The sequence below is a fragment of the Oncorhynchus mykiss genome, chromosome 22, assembly GCF_013265735.2.
Source record: "Oncorhynchus mykiss isolate Arlee chromosome 22, USDA_OmykA_1.1, whole genome shotgun sequence".
NCBI lineage: Eukaryota > Metazoa > Chordata > Actinopteri > Salmoniformes > Salmonidae > Oncorhynchus > Oncorhynchus mykiss.
The window spans coordinates 51867185-51886334 of NC_048586.1; the positions used below are offsets into that span (position 1 = coordinate 51867185).

Consider the following 19150-nt stretch of genomic DNA (forward strand, 5'->3'; position numbering starts at 1 on the left):
CATGTGTTTATTCAAGTGTCATCGTGAAACCAGAAAAATAGTAATGCGTCTGTAACAAGAACAGTGAGAGTAATGTTGTTTTTCTTTCTGTGAATATTTAGTTGATCAGGACCACATCTGAATTAGAATGATTTGATGACTGCCATCCACATCCAATCCACCACTTACCTAATGAACACTATTCACTCAGCATTATGTGCCAATCAACAAAGTTTATGATTAATATTCCCTTTTGTCAGTAACAACCTCTACACATAGCAACATGCTTGACTGAAAACCTTTAAGCATGTCTATAGTCTTTATGGGGGGTGATGCTGTTACCATCAGATATATTATGCCAATATGTCAGTTCTCAATTAGAGGTGAGATGAGAGCAGTGGGAATGCAGGCGCCTTAAAGGCAGGTAGGTAGTCCTGCCTTTAAGAGGAGCAGGCAGGGGAGCAGGCAGAGGAGCAGGCAGAGGAGCAGGCAGCCAGTACATTGCAATGCACTTTGTATGTATTCTGTTGTAAATATATTCTGTTAATATTTCATTAAAGTTTATTGTAACGTACGGGCCACCTACTCCTCTTAGTTATCATTTAGGAAGATTATGTTCACAGGCCTCTCCAAATGCTATGTTGAAGGAGGAAAACAGACAGTTTCTCTCATTCCTTCACCAAGTCATCCAATGTTCGCATCATGAACAAATGTTGCATCATTTCAACTGCTCCTCCTCAATGTAACAGATGTGAAATGCCTAGCTAGTTAGCGGTGGTGCGCGCTAAATAGCGTTTCAGTCGGTGACGTCACTCGCTTTGAGACCTTGAAGTAGTCTTCTCCCTGTGCATTCCCCGACTCCATCTTCTCCCTGTGCATTCCCCGACTCCATCTTCTCCCTGTGCATTCCCCGACTCCATCTTCTCCCTGTGCATTCCCCGACTCCATCTTCTCCCTGTGCATTCCCCGACTCCATCTTCTCCCTGTGCATTCCCCGACTCCATCTTCTCCCTGTGCATTCCCCGACTCCATCTTCTCCCTGTGCATTCCCCGACTCCATCTTCTCCCTGTGCATTCCCCGACTCCATCTTCTCCCTGTGCATTCCCCGACTCCATCTTCTCCCTGTGCATTCCCCGACTCCATCTTCTTCTCTGCCATCTTACCTTGTGTCTCAGCGCCAGTCCCTCCGTGCATTGACTACCATTGACTCCTTGAAGGAGATTTGTCTTGAGTTTACCCAGAATGCACCGCGTGGCCCATTGGCAACGTAAACAGTGGGTGTTAATATGAATCTAATGTTAATACGTATCTCTGGCAACACTGTCCCAACAAATGGCAAGACGGAAGCCGAGAAGATGAGTCACAACAGAAAACCTTTCTATTTCCTTTTCCCCTAGATAAATGTTCCCCTAGATAAATGTAAAAACCATTTCATGGCAGTTTTAAAGTCCATACATTACAAGTCAACATACATTGATTCATTACTTTAATTTATTGAACAGTAAATATTTCACTGAAAAATATTCAGTTCCTCAGAGATAATATTAACACGGCTTCTCAATTTATATTCCCAACCCATCAAAACTACTAATACAAATCTTTCTAAATGTCTACCACAAAAATGTCTAGATTTCACCAATAATAATGTAAACAGTTCTACCTACTAACAGTATCTAAACAGCTCGTCACTTCTGTCTTCTGTGTTTTGTTGGCTTGTTGTCTGCTGTTTGGCCTTGTGGTTGTAGACCCCTCCTTGGACCTGGCTTGGTAGATTCCTCCAGCTTTTCCAACTTCACCCAACCAGAGGCTTGACTCACTTGTAGCGATTGATTTTCTGCTGAAAGAAACAGACATTGTCAGTTTCTCGCTCACTGAAACGGATTCCCCCCTGCCTGCGACTGACACGGATTCCCCCCTGCCTGCGACTGACACGGATTCCCCCCTGCCTGCGACTGACACAGACTGACATTACTTTCAGCTCACGCCACCCATCCACTGACAGTGCCAGACTAGGTTGTCATACTGGCGACCCACACCCCCAGTGACCTCTGACCTGGCCACTAGTTGCTAGGGTCAGGTGGTTGCTAGGGGGGCGGACACCTGATAGTATTTTTGCCTGCTCAGGACAGAGGGAAGATCTCAATTGCATACTTGTGTCCTCGCTCCTCATCTTCTCAAAACCCATTGAATGAGAAAGCCAGAGGTCACTCCTCTGACCTCCTCCAATGGGTTTTGAGAAGGACACAAGGCGCATGCAATTGAGACCTTCACAGAGCCTCCTCAGTCGCTCTCCAAGAGGACATCAAATCATCAAATGTAATTATAGATTGGTCACATACTTAGCAGATGTTATTGCGAGTGAAACGAAATGTGTGTGTTCCTAGCTCCAACAGTGCAGTAGTATCTAACTAAATGCTTGTGTTCCCAGCTCCAACAGTGCAGTAATATCTAACTAAATGCTTGTGTTTCTAGCTCCAACAGTAATATCTAACTAAATGATTGTGTTTCTAGCTCCAACAGTGCAGTAATATCTAACTAAATGCTTGTGGTCCTAGGTCCAACAGTGCAGTAATATCTAACTAAATGCTTGTGTTCCCAGCTTCAACAGTGCAGTAATACCTAACTAAATGCTTGTGTTCCTACTGTAGCTCCAACAGTGCAGTAATACCTAACTAAATGCTTGTGTTCCTAGCTCCAACAGTAATATCTAACTAAATGCTTGTGTTTCTAGCTCCAACAGTGCAGTAATATCTAACTAAATGCTTGTGTTCCTAGCTCCAACAGTGCAGTAATATCTAACTAAATGCTTGTGTTCCTAGCTCCATCAGTAATATCTAACTAAATGCTTGTGTTTCTAGCTCCAACAGTGCAGTAATATCTAACTAAATGCTTGTGTTCCTAGCTCCAACAGTGCAGTAATATCTAACTCAATGCTTGTGTTCCTAGCTCCAACAGTGCAGTAATATCTAACTAAATGCTTGTGTTCCTAGCTCCAACAGTAATATCTAACTAAATGCTTGTGTTTCTAGCTCCAACAGTGCAGTAATATCTAACTAAATGCTTGTGTTTCTAGCTCCAACAGTGCAGTAATATCTAACTAAATGTGTGTGTTCCTAGCTCCAACAGTGCAGTAGTATCTAACTAAATGCTTGTGTTCCCAGCTCCAACAGTGCAGTAATATCTAACTAAATGCTTGTGTTTCTAGCTCCAACAGTAATATCTAACTAAATGATTGTGTTTCTAGCTCCAACAGTGCAGTAATATCTAACTAAATGCTTGTGTTCCTAGCTCCAACAGTGCAGTAATATCTAACTAAATGCTTGTGTTCCTAGCTCCATCAGTAATATCTAACTAAATGCTTGTGTTTCTAGCTCCAACAGTGCAGTAATATCTAACTAAATGCTTGTGTTCCTAGCTCCAACAGTGCAGTAATATCTAACTAAATGCTTGTGTTCCTAGCTCCAACAGTGCAGTAATATCTAACTAAATGCTTGTGTTCCTAGCTCCAACAGTAATATCTAACTAAATGCTTGTGTTTCTAGCTCCAACAGTGCAGTAATATCTAACTAAATGCTTGTGTTTCTAGCTCCAACAGTGCAGTAATATCTAACTAAATGCTTGTGTTCCTAGGTCCAACAGTGCAGTAATATCTAACTAAATGCTTGTGTTTCTAGCTCCAACAGTGCAGTAATATCTAACTAAATGCTTGTGTTCCTAGCTCCAACAGTAATATCTAACTAAATGCTTGTGTTCCTAATTCCAACAGTGCAGTAGTATCTAACAATTGTCAACAATACAGAAATCTAAAAGTAAAAATAGAATTAAGAAATATTTAATTTTAGGACGAGCAATGTCGGAGTGGCACTGACTACAGTATATACACACATATGAAATGAGTAAAGCAGTATGTAAACATTATTAAAGTGACCAGTGTTCCATGTCTATGTATATGGGGCAGCAGCCTCTAATGTGCAAGGTTGAGTAACCGGGTGGTAGCCGGCTAGTGATGTACATAATAAGTGACTGGTGTTCCATTATTAAAGTGGCCAGTGATTCCATGTCTATGTATATGGGGCAGCAGCCTCTAATGTGCAGGGTTGAGGAACCGGGTGGTAGCCGGCTAGTGATGTACATAATAAGTGACTGGTGTTCCATTATTAAAGTGGCCAGTGATTCCATGTCTATGTATATGGGGCAGCAGCCTCTAATGTGCAGGGTTGAGGAACCGGGTGGTAGCCGGCTAGTGATGGCTGTTTAACAGTCCGATGGCCTTGAGATAGAAGCTGTTTTTCAGTCTCTCGGTCCCAGCTTTGATGCACCTGTACTGACCTCGCCTTCTGGATGATAGCGGGGTGAACAGGCAGTGGCTCGGGTGGTTGATGTCCTTGATAGTTTTTATGGCATTCCTGTGACTCCAGAGGGTAGTGAGGTCTGCACAACGCATCACCGGGGGTGGTGTAGGTGTCCTGGAGGGCAGGTAGTTTGCCCCCGGTGATGCGTTGTGCAGACCTCACTACCCTCTGGAGAGCCTTACAGTTGTGGGCGGAGCAGTTGCCGTACCAGGCGGTGGGTGATACAACACGACAGGATGCGCTCAATTGTGCATCTGTAGAAGATTGTGATTGTCTTAGAGGCAAAGACAAATTTCTTTAACCTCCTGAGGTTGAAGAGGCACTCTTGCACCTTCTTCACCACACTGTCGGTGTGCGTGGCCAACTTCAGTGATGTGTCTCTTTGTACTTTGCTCCGTTCATCTTTCCCTCGATCCTGACTAGTCTCCTAAAAACATTCCCATAACACTATTCTGTCACCACCATGTTTCATCGTAGGGATGGTGCCAGGTTCCCTCCAGATGTGACACTTGGCATTCAGACCAAAAGAGTTCAAATCGGTTTCATCAGACCAGAGAATCTTGTTTCTCATGGTCTGAAAGTCTTCATGTGCCTTTTACTGAGGAGTGGCTTCCGTCTGGCTACTCTATCATAAAGGCCTGATTGGTGGAGTGCTGCAGAGATGGTAGCCCTGGAAGGTTCTCCCATCTCCACAGAGGATGGAGCTCTGTCAGAGTGACTCAGGTTCTTGGTCACCTCCCCGATTGCTCAGTTTGGCCAGCTCAAGGCAGAGTCTTGGTGGTTCCAAACTTCTTCTATTTAAGAATGATGGAGGCCACTGTGTTCTTGGGGACCTTCAATGCTGCAGAATGTTTGTTGGTACCCTTCTCCAGATCTGTACCTCGACACAATCCGGTCTTGTATCTCTGGACAATTTCTTTGACCTCATGGCTTGGTTTTTGCTCTGATGCACTGTCAACTGTGGGACCTTATATAGACAGGTGTGTTCATTTCCAAATCATGTCCAATCAAATGAATTTACCACTCCAATCAAGATGTAGAAACATCAAGGATGCTTAATGGAAACAGGATGCACCTGAGCTCAATTTCGAGTCTCCTAGCAAAGGGTCTGAATACTTATGTAAATAAGGTATGTTTTTTTATTTAAAAAAAACAGTTTTTGCTTTGTCATTATGGGGTATTGTGATGTCATTATGGGGGTATTGTCTGTAGATTGCTGAGGAAAAATAGTAATTCAATCAATTTTATAACAAGACTAATGTAACAAAATGTGGAAAAAGTCAAGGGGTCTGAATACTTTCCAAATGCACTGTATTCCTCTTGCCCAGATGGGATAGGGTAGTGCAGTGCGATGGCAATTGCACCATCTGTGTATCTATTGGGGCGTTAAGCAAATTGAAGTGGGTCTAGGGTGTCAGGTAAGGTAGAGGTGATATGATCCTTAACTAGCTTGTCAAAGCACTTCATGATGACACAAGTGAGTGCTACGAGGCTGTAGCCATTTAGTTCAGTTACTTTTGCTTTCTTGGTGGACATCTTGAAGCAAGTGGGGACAGCAGACCGGGATAGGGAGAGATTGAATATGTCCGTAAACACTTCAGCCAGCTGGTCTGCGCATGCTCTGAGTATGCTGCTAGGGACGCTGTTTGGGCCGGCAGCCTTGCAAGGGTTAACACGCATAAACGTCTTACTCACGACGGCCATGTAGAATGACAACCCACAGTCCTTGGGCAGCGTCGGAGGCACTGTGTTATCCTCAAAGCGGGCGAAGAAGGTGTTTAGCTTGTCCGGGAGCAAGACGTCGGTGTGGCTGGTTTTCCCTTTGTAGTCCGTGATTGTCTGTAGACCCTGCCACATACGTCTCGTGTCTGAACCGTTGAATTGTGACTCCATTTTGTCTCTGTACTGATGTTTTGCCTGTTTGATTGCCTTATGGAGGGAATAACTACACTGTTTGTATTCAGCCATATTCCCAGTCACCTTGCCATGGTTAAATGTCAAATCAAATCAAATCAAATTTTATTTGTCACATACACATGGTTAGCAGATGTTAGTGCGAGTGTAGCGAAATGCTTGTGCTTCTAGTTCCGACAATGCAGTAATAACAAGTAATCTAACAATTCCAAAACTACTGTCTTGTACACAGTGTAAGGGGATAAAGAATATGTACATAAGGATATATGAATGAGTGATGGTACAGAGCAGCATAGGCAAGATACAGTAGATGGTATCGAGTACAGTATGTACAAATGAGATGAGTATGTAAACAAAGTGGCATAGTATAGTATAAAGTGGCTAGTGATACATGTATTACATAAGGATACCGTCGATGATATAGAGTACAGTATATACGTATGCATATGAGATGAATAATGTAGGGTAAGTAACATTTATATAAGGTAGCATTGTTTAAAGTGGCTAGTGATATATTTACGTCCTTTCCCATCAATTCCCATTATTAAAGTGGCTGGAGTTGAGTCAGTGTCAGTGTTAGTGGTGGCTGTTTAACAGTCTGATGGCCTTGAGATAGAAGCTGTTTTTCAGTCTCTCGGTCCCAGCTTTGATGCACCTGTACTGACCTCGCCTTCTGGATGATAGCGGGGTGAACAGGCAGTGGCTCGGGTGGTTGATGTCCTTGATGATCTTTATGGCCTTCCTGTGACATCGGGTCCTGTAGGTGTCCTGGAGGGCAGGTAGTTTGCCCCCGGTGATGCGTTGTGCAGACCTCACTACCCTCTGGAGAGCCTTACGGTTGAGGGCGGTGCAGTTGCCATACCAGGCGGTGATACAGCCCGCCAGGATGCTCTCGATTGTGCATCTGTAGAAGTTTGTGAGTGCTTTTGGTGACAAGCCGAATTTCTTCAGCCTCCTGAGGTTGAAGAGGCGCTGCTGCGCCTTCTTCGCGATGCTGTCTGTGTGAGTGGACCAATTCAGTTTGTCTGTGATGTGTATGCCGAGGAACTTAAAACTTGCTACCCTCTCCACTACTGTTCCATCGATGTGGATAGGGGGGTGTTCCCTCTGCTGTTTCCTGAAGTCCACAATCATCTCCTTAGTTTTGTTGACGTTGAGTGTGAGGTTATTTTCCTGACACCACACTCCGAGGGCCCTCACCTCCTCCCTGTAGGCCGTCTCATCGTTGTTGGTAATCAAGCCTACCACTGTTGTGTCGTCCGCAAACTTGATGATTGAGTTGGAGGCGTGCGTGGCCACGCAGTCGTGGGTGAACAGGGAGTACAGGAGAGGGCTCAGAACGCACCCTTGTGGGGCCCCAGTGTTGAGGATCAGCGGGGAGGAGATGTTGTTGCCTACCCTCACCACCTGGGGGCGGCCCGTCAGGAAGTCCAGTACCCAGTTGCACAGGGCGGGGTCGAGACCCAGGGTCTCGAGCTTGATGACGAGCTTGGAGGGTACTATGGTGTTGAATGCCGAGCTGTAGTCGATGAACAGCATTCTCACATAGGTATTCCTCTTGTCCAGATGGGTTAGGGCAGTGTGCAGTGTGGTTGAGATTGCATCGTCTGTGGACCTATTTGGGCGGTAAGCAAATTGGAGTGGGTCTAGGGTGTCAGGTAGGGTGGAGGTGATATGGTCCTTGACTAGTCTCTCAAAGCACTTCATGATGACGGATGTGAGTGCTACGGGGCGGTAGTCGTTTAGCTCAGTTACCTTAGCTTTCTTGGGAACAGGAACAATGGTGGCCCTCTTGAAGCATGTGGGAACAGCAGACTGGTATAGGGATTGATTGAATATGTCCGTAAACACACCGGCCAGCTGGTCTGCGCATGCTCTGAGGGCGCGGCTGGGGATGCCGTCTGGGCCTGCAGCCTTGCGAGGGTTAACACGTTTAAATGTCTTACTCACCTCGGCTGCAGTGAAGGAGAGACCGCATGTTTTCGTTGCAGGCCGTGTCAGTGGCACTGTATTGTCCTCAAAGCGGGCAAAAAAGTTATTTAGTCTGCCTGGGAGCAAGACATCCTGGTGACCCGTGACTGGGCTGGATTTCTTCCTGTAGTCCGTGATTGACTGTAGACCCTGCCACATGCCTCGTGTCTGAGCCGTTGAATTGAGATTCTACTTTGTCTCTGTACTGGCGCTTAGCTTGTTTGATAGCCTTGCGGAGGGAATAGCTGCACTGTTTGTATTCGGTCATGTTACCAGACACCTTGCCCTGATTAAAAGCAGTGGTTCGCGCTTTCAGTTTCACACGAATGCTGCCATCAATCCACGGTTTCTGGTTAGGGAATGTTTTAATCGTTGCTATGGGAACGACATCTTCAACGCAAGTTCTAATGAACTCGCACACCGAATCTGCGTATTCGTCAATGTTGTTATCTGACGCAATACGAAACATCTCCCAGTCCACATGATGGAAGCAGTCTTGGAGTGTGGAGTCAGCTTGGTCGGACCAGCGTTGGACAGACCTCAGCGTGGGAGACTCTTGTTTTAGTTTCTGTCTGTAGGCAGGGATCAACAAAATGGAGTCGTGGTCAGCTTTTCCGAAAGGGGGGCGGGGCAGGGCCTTATATGCGTCGCAGAAGTTAGAGTAACAATGATCCAAGGTCTTTCCTCCCCTGGTTGCGCAATCGATATGCTGATAAAATTTGGGGAGTCTTGTTTTCAGATTAGCCTTGTTAAAATCCCCAGCTACAATGAATGCAGCCTCCGGATAAATTGTTTCCAGTTTGCAAAGAGTTAAATAAAGTTCGTTCAGAGCCATCGATGTGTCTGCTTGGGGGGGGATATATACGGCTGTGATTATAATAGAAGAGAATTCTCTTGGTAGATAATGCGGTCTACATTTGATTGTGAGGAATTCTAAATTAGGTGAACAGAAGTATTTGAGTTCCTGTATGTTTCTTTCATCACACCATGTCACGTTGGCCATGAGGCATACGCCCCCGCCCCTCTTCTTCCCAGAAAGATGTTTGTTTCTGTCAGCGCGATGTGTGGAGAAACCCGTTGGCTGCACCGCTTCGGATAGCGTCTCTCCAGTGAGCCATGTTTCAGTGAAGCAAAGGACGTTACAGTCTCTGATGTCCCTCTGGAATGCTACCCTTGCTCGGATTTCATCAACCTTGTTGTCAAGAGACTGGACATTGGCAAGAAGAATGCTAGGGAGTGGTGCGCGCTGTGCCCGTCTCCGGAGTCTGACCAGAAGACCGCCTCGTTTCCCTCTCTTTCGGAGTCGTTTTTTTGGGTCGCTGCATAGGATCCACTCCGTTATCCTGTTTGTAAGGCAGAACACAGGATCCGCGTCGCGAAAAACATATTCTTGGTCGTACTGATGGTGAGTTGATGCTGATCTTATATTCAGTAGTTCTTTTCGACTGTATGTAATGAAACCTAAGATGACCTGGGGTACTAATGTAAGAAATAACACGTAAAAAAACAAAAAACTGCATAGTTTCCTAGGAACGCGAAGCGAGGCGGCCATCTCTGTCGGCGCCGGAAGTAAGTGAGTGATGGTTCCCGCTTTTAGTTTTACATGAATGTTGCCATCTATCCACGGTTTCTGGTTTGGTTTTAATAGTCACCGTGGGAACAACACCCCATACACACTTCCTGATGAAAATCAGTCACCGTGTCCGGGAATATGTCAATGTTATTCTCAAAGGCAACCCGGAGCAAAACAATCTTGAAGAATGGATTCCAATTGGTCAGACCAGCGTTTAATAGACCTTAAAACAGGAAGTGCCCGTACTGAGTTTCTGCCTATAGGAAGGGAGGCGCAAAATAGAGTCGTGATTTGATTTGCCGAAGGGAGGGCGGGGGAGGGCCTTGTAGGCATCTCAAAAAGGCGAGAAGCAGTGGTCTAGAGTTTTTCCTAAGCGAGTACTAAAGTCAATGTGTTGATAGAACTTCAGTAACGTTTTCCACAAATTTCCTTTGTTAAAATCCCCAGCTACAATAAATGCATCCTCAGGATGGATATACGGTTTCCAGTTTGCACAACAGTGTAGTTCAGCTTGAGGGGGAATATATACGGCTGTGAATATAACCGAAGGGAATTCTCTTGTGAGGTAGTACGGTCAAGCATTTGATTGTGAGGTATTCTAGGTCGGGTGAACAAAAGGACTTGAGTTTCTGTACATTATCACAATCACACCATGAGTAGTTAATCACGCAACATACACCTCCACTTTCCTTCTTCCCCCAGAGAGTTCTTTATCCCTGTCTACGCAATGAACTGAGAATCCAGCTGGTTGTATGGACCGGGACAGTATATCCAGAGAGAGCCATGAATCCGTGAAACAGATTATGTTACAGTCCCTGACGTCTCTCTGGAAGGAGATCCTCGCACTGACGTCTCTCTGGACTAATAATGATAGAAATAACACACACAAAAACCACAATACTGCAAAGTTGCTTAGGAGCTACAAGCAGAGCTGTCATGTCTTAGGAGCTACAAGCAGAGCTGTCATGTCTTAGGAGCTACAAGCAGAGCTGTCATGTCTTAGGAGCTACAAGCAGAGCTGTCATGTCTTAGGAGCTACAAGCAGAGCTGTCATGTCTTAGGAGCTACAAGCAGAGCTGTCATGTCTTAGGAGCTACAAGCAGAGCTGTCATGTCTTAGGAGCTACAAGCAGAGCTGTCATGTCTTAGGAGCTACAAGCAGAGCTGTCATGTCTGAGGAGCTACAAGCAGAGCTGTCATGTCTGAGGAGCTACAAGCAGAGCTGTCATGTCTTAGGAGCTACAAGCAGAGCTGTCATGTCTTAGGAGCTACAAGCAGAGCTGTCATGTCTTAGGAGCTACAAGCAGAGCTGTCATGTCTCTCAGCGCCATCTTACAACATCACATGTGTGTTGGGGTGTGTGGACATCTTCATAAAGCCTCCAGAGTGTGTGTTTACTCTTCATGGTTTCAATCTGTCTATTAGTTGATCATAGTAGTTTTGCCATGTGTTATAGTCACCATCTCCTTTTACAGTCCATATTATTGTTATTGTGATAACATATTTAAATGACCCATTCATTGTCATGCTGTTTATTATATTCATTCATATCTCTTTGTACAGAACCACATCCATCTCATATGTCCTCGATGTCGATTAAGGCAGCTCCCCGCACCTCTCTGATTCAGAGGGGTTGGGTTAAATGGGGAAGACACGCCTCTCTGATTCAGAGGGGTTGGGTTAAATGGGGAAGACACATTTCAGTTGACTAGGTATCCCCCCTTTCCCTTCCCTCTGGAAATAAACTTCTCTATTGTGTAAAACTCTTGAGGTTGCCGTATTCCTGTGTCAGTGAGTCACAGACCATCTCTTTCTCACTAACTCATTACATTTCCATCATACAGTATAGTTGTGCATCAAGCCACTGTTACTGTACCTTCTAGGCAGCGAGACTGGATCTCTGCTAGAGACTTCCTTATCGCCAGACACTGGAGGTTCAAACTCTTCTCCTTCTCTGCTAGAGACTCCGCCACCTTATCAATTTTATCTAAATCCTTCAGTTTCTTCTTTGATCCTTTACCCTGTGACCTGAGGAAAAAATGTTTTTATTGACATTTCTTTTTTTACTTGTTAAAGAAACTAACCCTCCATTTTCCCTGACAGTCACACACCTTCATCAGACAGTGAACACTCTCTAAAAACAACCTCAATCACAGAGTACAAAAAAGGAGGTGTCTTACCTCAAGGGTCTTTCCTGGTAAAATAATTAATAAATCTATTAGGCTCATATCCTTTATAATGTCAATAAACATAGATGACCTATTAATCCCCTCCAGTTGCTGGACCAGCTCAGCCCTCCTCAGCCTCAGTTGCTCCAGCTCCAACAGGGCCTCACCCACTCCTCCTGTCTGCGTCGCCATCACCATCCTCCGGTTCAGGTCTTCAGTGCTACACATTGGGAACCATAATAGGGATGGTCATGGGCGTGAGTAATTGAATTTGAATACTCTTAAGATGTTTTTTTTTTTTTTATAACGTAAAACTATGACGTAATGTGTCTGAAAGGAGAAGATACATTTTGTCCAGATTATTATTATTATTTTTGTTGTCTTGAAACGTTAATTTGCTTTGACTCTAGTTTTCCCATTTGTACTATTTACTTAACTGCATTCGGACTACTCCCTACAAACACATGTGCTAAGTGACACAACCTCCCGTTTGCCTACAGAAATAAATTCAGATAAAAACGTATCCAACTGATTAGGGATTAACATGCGGGATCCTGGGAACACTTCACATTTCCAGAAAACAAGTAACCGAGGTAAAGACAGATTCAGGTTGGATAGTCGATGGATATTCCCCTGTTGTTTTCCTCACGTCCACCAACAGCAGTTAGGGACCGTCAACATACTGTAGTGACAATTCACATTTTAATAGCTCTTTAACCATTACTCCTAAGGCGGAGACTAAACCCATTGGCCCCACAGTGATAGGGCATTGAAAGGATCTGGCTCATGCCCTACTGGGGCGGCAGGGTAGCCTAGTGGACTAGTAACAGGAAGGTTGCAAGTTCAAACCCCCGAGCTGACAAGGTACAAATCTGTCGTTCTGCCCCTGAACAGGCAGTTAACCCACTGTTCCTAGGCCGTCATTGAAAATAAGAATTTAATAATTAACTGACTTGCCTAGTTAAATAAAGGTAAAAAATTAAAATGAAAAAGTGGGGAGAGGTATCTTCAGCTTGTCTGGGGACCCATTGATCTGCTGTGGAACCAGAAAACGGAGAAGTCTAGGTTCCCACGGATCACTGAATGTCAACTTGATGAAATTCAAAGGAGCGTACCCACATGTCGCAGTCACACTCAAATCACCCGTGGGGTGACTGTGACCCCCTCGTGTCGCAGTCAAATCACCCGTGGGGTGACTGTGACCCCCTCGTGTCGCAGTCGCACTCAAATCACCCGTGGGGTGACTGTGACCCCCTCGTGTCGCAGTCAAACCACCCGTGGGGTGACTGTGACCCCCTCGTGTCGCAGTCAAACCACCCGTGGGGTGACTGTGACCCCCTCATGTCGCAGTCAAATCACCCGTGGGGTGACTGTGACCCCCTCATGTCGCAGTCAAACCACCCGTGGGGTGACTGTGACCCCCTCATGTCGCAGGCAAACCACCCGTGGGGTGACTGTGACCCCCTCATGTCGCAGTCAAATCACCCGTGGGGTGACTGTGACCCCCTCGTGTCACAGTGAGGAATATCAATGAAGCGCTGGTAAAGGTGGCTCTGTCCCGGAGAGCTGACTGGACAAGGATTGAAAGGGGATGGTTTTTAGGGCGGTGCTAAAGTGATCTTAGAAGTAAACAGCGGCTTTGAGAACGATGATCGCATGCAACGATGAAGCAAAAAATGACTAGGTATCCCCCCTTACCCCCCGTCACTGTCCATGTCTTGTTTTTAAAGGATGAGAGAAGTGCTCCACCTGGTGGAGAGAGATTGTAAGACAGAAATAGTTGCTTAATGCTGCTGTACGTTACGACATGACACATCTAGATGTAATGGAAGGTCAGTTTTTTCAACTTTTCTCCAATACTATAGAGCCGTTACCATGTCGATCAACGCTTGAATAGAAACCTAGTTCACACCCCCGATTTTGAAGTCAACACAGTCGCTACAGTCCCATTAGTTTTCTTTGTAGCCTCGTTTGAATGTCGCGGTTGCGCACATTTGTACGGAATGGGGTGAGTTTACGTTAACTGGTTATAGTTACAGTAGTGGTAGTGACTGGTTATAGTAGTGGTAGTGACTGGTTATAGTAGTGGTAGTGACTGGTTATAGTTATAGTAATGGTAGTGACTGGTTATAGTAGTGGTAGTGACTGGTTATAGTTATAGTAGTGGTAGTGACTGGTTATAGTTATAGTAATGGTAGTGACTGGTTATAGTAGTGGTAGTGACTGGTTATAGTTATAGTAGTGGTAGTGACTAGTTATAGTTATAGTAGTGGTAGTGACTGGTTATAGTAATGGTAGTGACTGGTTATAGTAATGGTAGTGACTGGTTATAGTAGTGGTAGTGACTACAGTAGTAGTGGTAGTGACTACAGTAGTAGTGGTAGTGACTGGTTATAGTTATAGTAGTGGTAGTGACTAGTTATAGTTATAGTAGTGGTAGTGACTGGTTATAGTAGTGGTAGTGACTGGTTATAGTAGTGGTAGTGACTACAGTAGTAGTGGTAGTGACTACAGTAGTAGTGGTAGTGTCTACAGTAGTAGTGGTAGTGACTGGTTATAGTAGTGGTAGTGTCTACAGTAGTAGTGGTAGTGACTGGTTATAGTAGTGGTAGTGACTGGTTATAGTAGTGGTAGTGACTGGTTATAGTTATAGTAGTGGTAGTGACTGGTTATAGTTATAGTAATGGTAGTGACTGGTTATAGTAGTGGTAGTGACTGGTTATAGTTATAGTAGTGGTAGTGACTGGTTATAGTTATAGTAATGGTAGTGACTGGTTATAGTAATGGTAGTGACTGGTTATAGTAGTGGTAGTGTCTGGTTATAGTTATAGTAGTGGTAGTGACTGGTTATAGTTATAGTAGTGGTAGTGACTGGTTATAGTAGTGGTAGTGACTGGTTATAGTTATAGTAGTGGTAGTGACTGGTTATAGTTCTAGTAGTGGTAGTGACTGGTTATAGTAGTGGTAGTGACTGGTTATAGTAGTGGTAGTGACTGGTTATAGTTATAGTAGCGGTAGTGACTGGTTATAGTAGTGGTAGTGACTGGTTATAGTAGTGGTAGTGACTGGTTATAGTTCTAGTAGTGGTAGTGACTAGTTATAGTTATAGTAGTGGTAGTGACTGGTTATAGTAGTGGTAGTGACTGGTTATAGTTATAGTAGCGGTAGTGACTGGTTATAGTAGTGGTAGTGACTGGTTATAGTAGTGGTAGTGACTGGTTATAGTAGTGGTAGTGACTGGTTATAGTAGTGGTAGTGACTGGTTATAGTAGTGGTAGTGACTGGTTATAGTAGCGGTAGTGACTGGTTATAGTAGTGGTAGTGACTGGTTATAGTAGTGGTAGTGACTGGTTATAGTAGTGGTAGTGACTGGTTATAGTAGTGGTAGTGACTGGTTATAGTTATAGTAGTGGTAGTGACTGGTTATAGTTATAGTAGCGGTAGTGACTGGTTATAGTTATAGTAGTGGTAGTGACTGGTTATAGTTATAGTAGTGGTAGTGACTGGTTATAGTAGTGGTAGTGTCTGGTTATAGTAGTGGTAGTGACTGGTTATAGTAGTGGTAGTGACTGGTTATAGTAGTGGTAGTGACTGGTTATAGTAGTGGTAGTGACTGGTTATAGTAGCGGTAGTGACTGGTTATAGTAGCGGTAGTGACTAGTTATAGTTATAGTAGTGGTAGTGACTGGTTATAGTAGTGGTAGTGACTGGTTATAGTAGTGGTAGTGACTGGTTATAGTAGTGGTAGTGACTGGTTATAGTAGTGGTAGTGACTAGTTATAGTTATAGTAGTGGTAGTGACTGGTTATAGTAGTGGTAGTGACTGGTTATAGTAGTGGTAGTGACTGGTTATAGTAGTGGTAGTGACTGGTTATAGTTATAGTAATGGTAGTGACTGGTTATAGTTATAGTAATGGTAGTGTCTACAGTAGTAGTGGTAGCACTGGTTAGTTGAAAAAGTAGTTAGATGGAATAAGTTGGATGGAATAACATAGCCTGAACATGAGAACGTAGGTTTTGTGTCTCCAGCTTGAACGGTTCAAGAGTTACTGTTGGGGAGGTAGTTCATGCTAATTTATGCTAATTCAAATCGTTATAAGTCCATAAAGGTTTTAGATGATTTGAAGTTAGGATAGCCTGAATGTTTTACAGTTGGTCTTGTAGCTTAACTTACCAAGGAGCAGGACCGTTTTGAATAGCAAATGTAATTTATGCAAATAAAGTGTTAATAGTCCCAAAAGTATACCTAGTATCAAATATCCTTTGACAAGCAAATCCACGTCGGGCCAGTCTGGACAGCTCAACTTCGGGTTTGGTGTTGACAGCTTAAACGGTGTAGGAGATGGTCCACATTTCTTTACCATTCAAGTCTATGGGCCTTTTCTTTGCCATTGAAATGCCTTGTGAGCTCATTTAAATATTGTTTTTAGTTCCGAAAGTATAAATGGTATCAAAAATATTTTCTCAAGCAATCCAAGTTGGGGCAGCTGGACATTTGGAAATTGGTTTCGTGTTAATAGGTTTAATTGTTTAAGCTCTAGAGCGGGCGAAATAAAGCCAATAATACGAGTATGTAAGACATCTATAGTTGTGCTTTCAGCACATCGTATCAGTTATGTCTTATAGAAAGTACTAGAACCAGTGCGTTCAGAGCTTCATCAGGGGAAGGTTTCTATCGAAAGAAACCAGTTGCAGAAATCAGACCAAATAACAGGAGGCCGTGTTCAAATCCTCGTTCTTTTTCCTACCTATAAAACTTACCCTCAACTCATAAAAGTTTTGCGTTGAACAATAGGGCCGAAATCAGTTTTTATTTGACTTCGGGTCTTGAAATGAACCACCTTGGTTGGAAAGCGATTAGGCTACCGGGCTACCTGTCAAACATTGTAGACTACTTACCGTCTTTTCACGTCCTTGTCCACAGCTAACTGGGCTACCTGTCAAACATTGTAGACTACTTACCGTCTTTTCACGTCCTTGTCCACAGCTAACTGGGCTACCTGTCAAACATTGTAGACTACTTACCGTCTTTTCACGTCCTTGTCCACAGCCTCTCGCTCTTCCTTAGTCATATTCAGTTCCTCGTTCACATTACTGACGGCATCTTGAAGTTGTTCAACCAAACTCTGGAATATTTCGGAAATAAATGGTTGAATTAACCCTGGTCTAATATCTGTTGACGTTCGTCAGGTTTGCTCAGAAGCATCGACAACCACTGGAAGAATGTCGACTCCTTTACCTCGAGTTGTTCTTCGCTCATGGCAGAAACGTCGAAGGGAGAAGTCAGGTCAGAGAAACTCATATTTGTGATGGTTTGTGTTTTCGAGCCGTCTTCAGTGTGGGGTCAGGCGACTGTCTTGAATGTTAAATCCACCTGGAACTCTCCCATTCTGCACATCCTTAACCTGACCTGTACGGGGCGCTAAAAGACCATCCTTGTATTTGGATTTGATTTATTTAACCTTTCATTTAACTAGGCAAGTTAAGAACCATTTTATATTTACAATGACGGTCTACCAAAAGGCCTCATGCGGGGACGGGGGCTGGGATTAAGACATAATAAGACAACACTACATAGAGACCTAAGACAACAACAGCATGGCAGCAACACATGACAACACAGCATGGTAGCAATACAACATGACAACAACATGGCAGCAACACAACATGGCAGTAGCAACACAACATGGCAGTAGCAACACAACATGACAACAACATGGCATGGTAGCAACACAACATGACAACAACATGGCAGTAACACAACATGGCAGTAGCAACACAACATGACAACAACATGGCATGGTAGCAACACAACATGACAACAACATGGCAGTAACAACACAACATGGCAGTAGCAACACAACATGACAACAACATGGCATGGTAGCAACACAACATGACAAAAACATGGCAGCAACACAACATGGCAGTAGCAACACAACATGACAACAACATGGCATGGTAGCAACACAACATGGCAGTAGCAACACAACATGACAGTAGCAACACAACATGGCAGTAGCAACACAACATGACAACAACATGGCATGGTAGCAACACAACATGGCAGTAGCAACACAACATGACAACAACATGGCATGGTAGCAACACAACATGACAAAAACATGGCAGCAACACAACATGGCAGTAGCAACACAACATGACAACAACATGGCATGGTAGCAACACATGACAACAACATGGCAGTAGCAACACAACATGGCAGTAGCAACACAACATGACAACAACATGGCAGCAACACAACATGACAACAACATGGCAGTAGCAACACAACATGGCATTAGCAACACAACATGGCAGTAGCAACACAACATGGAAGTAGCAACACATGACAACAACATGGTAGCAACACAACATGACAACACAGCATGGTAGCAACACAACATGACAACAACATGGCAGTAGCAACACAACATGACAACAACATGGCATGGTAGCAACACAACATGGCAGTAGCAACACAACATGACAACAACATGGTAGCAACACAACATGACAACAACATGGTAGCAACACAACATGACAACAACATGGCAGTAGCAACACATGACAACAACATGGTAGCAACACAATATGACAACACAGCATGGTAGCAACACAACATGACAACAACATGGCTGCAACACAACATGGCAGTAGCAACACAATGTAGGACTTAATAACATATAGGCCTGAATAACATATAGGTAGGAATAACATATAGGTAGGAATAACATGTAGGCGTGAATAACATATAGGTAGGAATAACATATAGGCCTGAATAACATATAGGTAGGAATAACATATAGGTAGGAATAACATGTAGGACTTAATAACATATAGGGTTGAATAACGTATAGGCCTGAATAACATATAGGCCTGAATAACATATAGGCCTGAATAACGTATAGGCCTGAATAACATATAGGCCTGAATAACATATAGGCCTGAATAACATATAGGCCTGAATAACATATAGGACTGAATAACATATAGGACTGAATAACATATAGGACTTAATAACATATAGGACTTAATAACATATAGGACTGAATAACATATAGGACTTAATAACATATAGGACTTAATAACATATAGGACTGAATAACATATAGGACTTAATAACGTATAGGGTTGAATAACATGTAGGACTTAATAACGAATATGACTGAATAACATATAGGCCTGAATAA

At 43.8% G+C, this 19150-nt stretch overlaps 1 protein-coding gene across 1 annotated transcript; it reads right to left on the reverse strand.

Moving 5' to 3' along the window:
- Positions 1–1453: 1453 nt before the first annotated feature.
- LOC110501982 lies at positions 1454–17387 on the reverse strand. Its single transcript, XM_021579855.2, has 5 exons — positions 17197–17387; positions 16983–17083; positions 12049–12177; positions 11666–11817; positions 1454–1814 (listed from the first exon to the last, which is right to left on the reverse strand). Exons 1-5 carry the CDS (start codon positions 17257–17259, stop codon positions 1666–1668), a joined length of 594 nt encoding a protein of 197 aa, XP_021435530.2. The 5' UTR covers positions 17260–17387; the 3' UTR covers positions 1454–1665.
- Between the last annotated feature and the right edge of the window lie 1763 nt (positions 17388–19150).